The sequence below is a fragment of the Fragaria vesca genome, linkage group LG3 (genome assembly GCF_000184155.1).
Source record: "Fragaria vesca subsp. vesca linkage group LG3, FraVesHawaii_1.0, whole genome shotgun sequence".
Lineage (NCBI taxonomy): Eukaryota > Viridiplantae > Streptophyta > Magnoliopsida > Rosales > Rosaceae > Fragaria > Fragaria vesca.
Genome location: NC_020493.1, coordinates 310,627 through 319,795, shown reverse-complemented (window position 1 = coordinate 319,795; position 9,169 = coordinate 310,627). Strand labels below are relative to the sequence as shown.

General features: G+C 39.9%; 1 protein-coding gene and 1 non-coding gene across 2 annotated transcripts; both read left to right on the top strand.

Moving 5' to 3' along the window:
• The first annotated feature begins 1,664 nt into the window (after positions 1-1,664).
• Positions 1,665-1,736, top strand: TRNAW-CCA. The gene has a single exon. It is a non-coding gene; the product is annotated as a tRNA-Trp (tRNA).
• Positions 1,737-1,904: 168 nt separating this feature from the next.
• LOC101294157 (pentatricopeptide repeat-containing protein At1g61870, mitochondrial-like) lies at positions 1,905-3,071 on the top strand. The gene has a single exon (XM_004295211.1). It carries the CDS (start codon positions 1,905-1,907, stop codon positions 3,069-3,071), a length of 1,167 nt encoding a protein of 388 aa, XP_004295259.1.
• Positions 3,072-9,169: the final 6,098 nt, after the last annotated feature.

Sequence of the window (9,169 nt, the reverse complement as noted above, 5' to 3'; positions counted from 1 at the left end):
ATATCTATGTAGAATAAGCTTACCGTTCACTTTATTCTATATAGATAAAAAAATGTTATTAGCCACTGTTAAAAAATTTCCAAGAAGAAAAAATATTTAGCTATAGCATTTGTAATTTTTAGCTCAATTGGCGAGGAGAACATTATACTTGAAGCAATTTGAGCAATTTTCACCAGTGGATTTGTATGTTGAACTTATAGTGTAGTACTTTTATTTTGTTATTTTTCCATCGCAAAAATAGGTATATGAAAATGTGGAAAAGACATGTCCCTTTATTTGGACTTGGCTATTTGGCTACACGCCCATACACGTATCTAAAAACAAAGTGTGCCTATCACGAATTGACATTAGACACTGCCTTTTACGACTTTGACATCAACATCTTAATTATGCTTTTTTGAATATTAGTTAAACAAACAAAGTAGATAGAGTTGCCTAATACATCAAGTCATTCTCGCACCACATGTAAGATATATAAGATAGTTCCTCTTCCTCCCAACTAATTTTATTAGTACACTAGTTTTCCAATTGATGTTGATATATACGTGAATTAAGATTATCATGAGCTGACCAAACATGTTAACCTAAATTTCATGAATACTAATATTCAAAAAAAAAAATCATGAATTAGGTGATGCAGTTACAAATTGTTTTGTGTGATGCAGTTACAAAGGCAATTCCTCAATGCAATGTGTACTGAATCATGTCCCGACATGCGATATTGTGCGCGTGTTAAATGTGAGCAAAATCGTATCGTATAAGAGGACGAATATAACCAAATTGGTTACTTAGGATCCTAGGACGTCAACCATATTTTGTTAACAACATTAAACCTCTAGGATCTGAATGTCAAGCTTCTCAAGTCAATACCATGTACAAAACACATAGAAATGAGAACACACCTAATATACAATGATACGTACATATGAGTCAAAGCTAGTGATTCTCTGTAATGACATTTGGTTATTCACTAATCAATGCCTAATTGACAAGGAGTGTATTGTCGTGTGATTTCGATGGCTTTAATATTTAACTAAACTCTGTGTGGATCGTTTATTAGTTGGGACTTCCCCACGTGTAGTAGGATTTATCTAACTGTAATTTAATTAGTTGCAAATACAAAAGAAAAGGATAATTAGCTGTAGACCAGAATAGTGCCACGGTACCAACTTAATCGTCTACCTGCCCATCAAAGCTTCCAAATTATAGCTGTTAATGCTGGTCACACTCAAGAATTCCTTTATATAAAACCAGACACCAATCATGTCCATGTGAGTCGGCTAGCTAGACATCGTGACAAGACTACTTGTCACTATTTTTGGTACTATTAGTTACACATACAATGTTCTTGTTCATAAGGCTTATAAACTCGAGTCGAATTCAGAAGAAATGTAGATGTCAGAAACTTCTATATGTATTCGAGAACGTCGTGAGTGAGCGACGCGTTATATATGTATTTTTAACAGATACATGTTATTGAGTGACATTTCAAAACACTTTAATACATTGATAATTTGATGCGTTGGTCGATGATGAGATGAAGAATGCATAAACAAGCACCAAACTTCTATATGCTTAAAATTTTTGTTTGTGAGTAACGAGGGGATGTGAAATAACTTGCAATAGGTATAAATAAATTTAAGAGTTGCGAACTTAGCAACCGGGGATCCGTGGCGCAATGGTAGCGCGTCTGACTCCAGATCAGAAGGTTGCGTGTTCGATTCACGTCGGGTTCAAATCCCATCTAACCCGGATTTTTCTTTTTAGCTTTTCACCAACTTTTTATTATATTATTTTTTAACCCCAAAATCTCAGTCCCTTTTCAGCTACTTCTCCACGTACTGTGAAACCCTAGGAAACCCTCCACCTCATCCCGCCCTCAGGTGTGCTAGGGTTTGTTGAAGATGTCTCTCCTCTCCCGCCTCCGCCACTCCCTCCTCCTCCTCCACACGCGCCGCCTCTCCACCACCACCTCCAAAGACCAAACCCGCTCCCTCCTCGCCCTCCTCAAAACCGAAACAGACCCCCACAAAATCGTCTCCCTCTGCAAATCCGCCTCCCTCACCCCCGACTACTCCCAACTCCACCGCATCACCCTCTCACGCGCCGTCACCTCCCTCCGCGACTCCACCCGCCCCGACCTCATCCCCTCCATCCTCGACGATCTCCTCCTCTCCCTCAAAACGCACCGTTCCGCCTCCCACGCCATCCTCCTCTACGGCCAGGCCCGCATGCCCCACCACGCCGTCCGCACCTTCCGCCGCTGCTCCTCCGACCTCGGTATCCCCCACGACGTCGAACTCCTCAACACTCTTCTATCATCTTTGATTTCCGCCCAGGATTATCAACAAGTCACTCAAATCTACGCTGAATTTCCCAAGATTTATGAAATAGAGCCAAATCTCACCACCTACAACCACCTAATCAGGTCGTTTTCGGAGTCCGGCTCCACCGAAAATGCCTACGCCGTGCTGGAAGAGATGGAAATGAGGAAAATCAAGCCGGATGGGGACACATTCGCGCATCTCCTCGCGGGATTTTACCGCGAGGAGAGGCTGGAAGATTTCGAAAACGTGATTAATTTGATGGTTAAGTTCGGGTTCCAGCCGGGGGTGGATATCTACAATGTGAGGATAAAGAGTCTTTGCAAGATGAAGAAGTCAGGGGAGGCAGCGGCATTATTGGATGGGATGCTGGGGAGGGGTATGAAGCCGAATGTGGTAACGTTTAAACATTTGATCCGGGGGTTTAGCAAGGAGGGGAATTATGAGCAGGTCAAGAAGATGTTTGGGGATATGGTGGAGAGGGGGTTGAAGCCGGATTGTAACTGCTACTATATGCTGGTGTACTACTTGTGTTTAGGAGGGGATTTCGAGAGCGCGTTGAGGTTTGCTAAGGAGAGCATTGGGAAGGATTGGATGCCGAAATATGAGAATATGAGGGTGCTTGTGGATGGACTTGTGAGCATTGGGAAGGTGGCTGAGGCTCGGGGGCTTATCGGCCAGATGAAGGAGAAGTTTACTGTGGATCAAGATAGGTGGAGTGAAGTTGAAGAAGGCTTGCCACAGTGAATGTCTGGTGAGAAAGGTTTTGTGGTTTAGTTTACTTAAGATTACAGAAGTTATATTAGTGAATTCATAATGTTTCATGGTGCTTGATGATATACTTGATCAAGATTTTGTGGAAAAAGACTTCATATTTCTTTGAGATACTAATACTATTGATTTTGTATGATCTTAGAAGGAATACTAATGATTTCCATGCAAGCAACAACTAAGGTTACGGATTCCCTTTCCCCTCAAAATCTTTGCACAACAGCAGCAGGCGATTTGATATCGTTCCTACTTTGACGTGGGGTTTCGGCGTATTCCTTGTTTATGTTTGGTTCCAATATACTCCTCAAGGCTTTGGGAAGAGTTCTCTAATTTCCTAAAGTGAACCTCAAGGTATTCCCTAGCTTTTTCAATTTAGTTTAATCTCCATACTTTTTTGTTTTTTTGTTTGGAAACGATCTCCATACTTGCTTAGTTTGCTTTAGAATTAAGCCTATTGTGATCGAGTAAAAGACTCCGGTTCATGTACACATCGACCTATTACCTACTCAAAGTCTCTTTCCCGTTTTATTTTGCATACTTATTCCATGCAAACAACAACAACGATTACGAATTCCCTTTTCCTAGATCAAAACTTTCTCAATTTGGCTAGAGAATCTTTGCAGGCGATTTAGTATCGTTCCTACTTTGACGTGGGGTTTGGGCGTATTCCTTGTTTATGTTTGGTTCCAATATACTCCTCAAGGCTTTGGGAAGATTTCTCTAATGGCTTTCCTAAAGTGAACCTCAAGGTATTCCCTATTGTAGACTGGACTAATCATAACTGTGACCCTATAAATAGGAGCAACGAGAACGATATAGCTACCATAGCCATTGCAATTCAGAGTTGAAGAGGTGTTGTTCTTCAAAATTTATTTCCTTCTAGTTGTACGTGATGGCGAATCAGAATGGGCCTCCTGAACATTTGAATGAAATTAATCACATTTGTTGTATAGGCGCCCGACACGCTAGTGTTATGAGCATGGCGGTAATTGCCGCAGCACACCCTCAAGTGACGGTCACAATAGTTGATTACGACGTCGATCTCGTGCAACGTTGGGAGCAATTGGACATTGATTTTGTAGAGCCAGGCTTTCAACATCTACTACATCAAGTCGTTCATGCAAACTTGTTCTTTAGTGATCAAGTGGAAAATTCTATCAATGAAGCACAGATGATTTTTATCGGCGTCGAGATACCACCAAAGGGTGTGGTATTGGAGCAAGATCTAGATTGGACCTCGACCAATGGGAAAGAGCTATAAGAAGTATAATGACAGCTTCTCAGGCGTCGAAAATTATTGTGGAAAAATCAACTATGCCTATAGACTTTGGTGTTACATATAAGAGCAACATAGCCGATCTTAAAAATTCACCTGCAATAGCGGTATGCAAATCTCTTCTGACGGAAGGTGCAACGCTTCGCATTTTTGATCCTTTGGTGAATGAGAATGCGATCATGGGTTGCTTTACTCGTCATGTTAACAGGGTGCAAGTTGTTGCTAATCAACAAGACGCATATGACCAAGCGCATGCTACTTTATGTTTGGTGGATACAAACATTCAGTTTGATTTGCAAGCTATGCAGGACGCTATGGTGATCCCACCCTACTTGTTTATCGCCTGCAATTTGAATTTGGATAATGCTGCCGTAGAGGACATTAGGGATAGAGGATTCCAGCTTTACATTCACGGCAATCAAATCAATTAGCTGGTAGCTAGAGTTCCTATTGTTTTGGATTGCATTGAATCTTCTTGTTAATGTACTTTCAAATTTTAATCACTAAATTCTTTGTGGTGTTTGCTTAGAATCTTTATATCATACTTCCTCTCTTGCCATATTTATTTAACTAACTTGGAGCGAAAGTTAATTAGGACATAACTCACATAAGCGGTTTACCTATATGAGAAGCAAACATAGTATAAATTTGATAATTTTTCATATTCGGTGGCTAAGGAGGTAAACCCTTAAATCGATGTGTAATTGTTGTACCGACAGCTCTTTTCATCGATCAAGACGAAGTTTATAAGCAATGAGTACTGATGTCTGTTCAAACAGATGCAATACGCACTGCGGAGGAATGTGAACAACTTAGAATTAACAACAATGGTCATTGATCATATGCCATCATCTTTCATGTTCATCAAACACACAATAAAGCTTCAAATCAAAAATGCGGTCATGCGACTATCACTGTCAACGAAGACGTCCTATGAAAACAAATCATAAACATGTTTAGAGTTTGATACATTAGATGTGGGTGAAACAAATCATAAAAAGAGCCTTTCGATTACTGCTTGATAGTCCCAGCTGACATCTCTGGTTCTGAACTTGATCCGACATGAGTCTCAGCGAAACGGTAGAAGTACGCTTGTGTATCAAGTAGCTTAAGATTCTTGTGACCGTCCGTTATGATTCTCTGGACACTGTTCGACATTGTAAACCCACGAATCTCTAAAGACTTGAGATTTGGGAACCATTTGGGGAGCATGGATGCTAGATTTTCATCCATCTTCCATCCATACACACTGAGCTCCTCTATAAATTTGCAATTTGATTGGAGAACATTAAAATTATACGCAGATAGGTATACACGTACTTTTCTCAAATTCTTCCAGTTGGGTGCCAACTTGCTAAATATATTATCCCTCAGCTCTGTTGGTAGAAAGAGATTCCTCAGTTCTGGTGTCCTGCAACGTCCATCCACATGCATAAACGTTAGTGAAGCCTATACATAACTCAGAAATAGATATTACCGTTCACCTTAAATTGAGAAAAAACTAGAAGTCTAGAACGTACTTCTCAGCTATCAAAGTGAGGATATCGTTTTTGATGATTGTAGTGTTATCTTGAAGATAGGGACGTTCAACAAATATAGCCTTATCGGGAAAGTGAAGTGTTGTCCAAGTAGCAGGTCGGCATTTGAAGGCAATCCTGAGGTAATAAATGAACCTCCTAGGACGGGTTTTCCAGGGATGTGAATCGAGGACTCGCAGATCAAGCACATCATTATTAGGTGGAATCACTAGCTCAAGGACTGCCAATTTCCATGAGTGGCTGACGGACGCATAGTTGGGGGACAAAGCTGGTGAATAACCTGCCCAGTACTTAAGTGGACCGCAACGGTGATCAATGATCTTCACCAGAATATCGTGTGGCAATGCATCCCATGATCTTATGTCTTCTTCTGCTAGCAGGCTATGTTTCTGTTGCATATCCTTCTTCTGACTTTGATCACATTCACAAGTCTTGATTTTGTTCCTCGCCCTCCTCCTCTTCATAACTGCAGGATCATCAACAAGATTATGACTTTTCCTCATTATATACCTCAGCATTCATAACATTTTTGAGCAGATCAAATTATTTATGTGATCACCAGAATGCAAGCACATAAGAAAAGAGCATACCTTTAATCGGCTGCATATGACCGTTCTTGGACAGGAGGTTATCGATTTGAAGTACAGGAATGGAATGTTCGCCAGGAAAAAGGGCCTTTAGTTTATCATCTTTAACTATGAAACAATTTCTATGCAAACCCTTTTCCCGGCCATAAACCACAACTTTCTTCACCACCTTGGCTCGGGCCATTTCAGGACCCTCTCCAACAATTTCTTGAAGCTTTGGACACACTTTACACATCTCCGACGTCTCTCTCTTTCTCTTTCTTCTTCTTATTCCTTTACCTTCACTCTCATCATCTTCCTCCTCTTCCTCAAAAAACATGTTGATTTTTTCTTTAATCATACGAGTGACACGACGACTTGGGTCCGATAGATCAGCCCCATAATCCTTCTCCAGATGCCGGCGAACACTTGCGGCGGTAGCCTTTTCCAAATCCCAAGTACGGAGGATTTCATATAGTACAGGCAGGAGCTTGAAGTAGCTGACTTCCCTTGGAGCCTCAGTAACCGACATGGTCAAAGTTGCATGAGAGCCCTAGCCTGATCCTGATTCAACATATATGCTCAATTCAAATGAGTCAAATTCATAGTATATATTGATGATCTTATTTCACTACTTTGAAAGAAGACTTGAATTTAAACATTTGGCATCTATTATTGCTATATATATGTTGAAAAGTACTCACAAACAAACAATTTCAACATTTGGTAATGCATTAGTTTCTAACTAGCTACTCATCTGTCTATGTACTTCCATTTTGGCTTCATGCATTTGCGTATTGTAAAAGAAAAAATGAAAGACCTGTAAAACTAGGACAGACATACTAAACCAGAAGAAGAGGTTGGTTCCAAGTCAGGCATAATATTTTACGTGTAGTTGGATTATAAACTCAGTGATCTTTACCTAGGCTAATATTTCAATAGTAGTTCCAAATTTGAGTTAGATTATAAAGACATAAAGCCATAGTCCCAATATTTAGACGTGATTTCGGTAAGCCATCTTCTTCTTTTACGTACATAGTATAGTATAGTATCTTTGTTACTGATATTATCTCTTTGCTCATCACAGATACAGAGGAACCAGAACCCTGAGATTCTGCTATCTACTACGTACTGCAAACCTTGCTATTGTACTCGGTCCATTTATTGAGCAACAATATAACAACAAAGTATTCCTCTCTACATGCAATACAACAAATCAAACAACAAAAGGTAGATGATAGATCTTCAGATCTGCAAAGAGACGATCACGAACCAAAAACTGAAATTCTATGACCAGACAAAAGCAAATAAACGAATACAATTGGAATGAATCGAAACGAGAGGCGGAGGAGAGGGCTCACATGCACTGCTGTCTTCTTTCTCGGTTGAGAATCAGTCGAATCAGTTGAACAATTTGAGTCGTTTTTTTTTTTTTATAAGGAACTTTCATGTGAAGTATATCATTTACGCTGACCTTTACCAAGAGCATCAAATATAGTTGGTGATTCTCATCTAATGCTTACCAGTTCGTCGGCGGCAAGCAGCAGATCGATGGATGAACATATATGAGAAGAAGGTTCACGGCCTAGAATTTAGGTCATGGAATGCTACTAGAATTTAAATACCTAGATGCCCTAGAATTTAGAAAGTTTGGGTAATTTAATTAAGGAGATTATAATCAATCTATTGAAATCTTGAGACAATCAATTATTAAAAGATATTGGCCACGTTTGGGAACACGGACTGGACCGTGATAGGATACGGAATTGGATTTGATTGGTATAAGATTGGATTTTAAATGAAATCCTTTAACCTTACCCTCTGTTTGTTAAAGCAGATTTTGAACAGGAATGGAATACTTTCCTGTTCGTAAGTGGATATGAAGTTTACATCATGGATACAAATTAGTCGACCAACTTTATTTGCTCACCAAAATACCCACCCTCTTTAATCTATCGATACATGTTTATTTTATTATTAAAAATAAAGTTAAACTATTTGAAGAGACAAAAAAGAAGATAGAAATCTGATTCATTAAAAAAGAAATTAGAACCCGAAACCGAAGTGAGGGATGCAAAGGCGAAAAGGGTCTCTGTGGAATTTGAAGGTGGGATGAATTAGGTTGCAGAGACCCCAAACTCGAATTGGAGAAGAAGCAGATTGGGGCGCCTTTCTTCTTTCTTTTCTTTATTTTTACCTATGCAACTTACACACTCCCTCGTCGTCATCATCAACTTGTTTATATTTATATTTTCTTAATTATTAACCGGGTGGAGTTACGGATTCGCCCATCCGATTTGGGGTAATGACGGCTGTGGTGGGTTTGTCGTGAGGGGTAGAATGGGAATTTGAGGGGGAGTGATTATGATTGTGAAACAAGAAAACAAAAAACAAAACCCACAGATCAACAGCATAGGCAGTACGGTGGTGAATTTAGCTATAGTTCATTTAGGGTTCGGTAATTGATAAGGGCTTCACGGCGGTTCTGGTGCTTCGATACTATTACCCAGCACTCGGTTTTGCCATACGATCAAGAGTGAGCACCTAATTCATCTCATTACAAGTTGCATTGCATACCGTTCTAATGCTTTCACAACATGAAAGCTCTGGAGCAAATATACGATGGGGTTTACACTTTACACTACAGCTAAAATCTACTGTCCTCAGTTATGCAACTGTGAAAATCCATAATAT

Excerpts from the sequence above, each read along its gene's own strand:
- LOC101294157 (XM_004295211.1), top strand. The coding sequence starts at position 1,905 with ATGTCTCTCCTCTCCCGCCTCCGCCACTCCCTCCTCCTCCTCCACACG.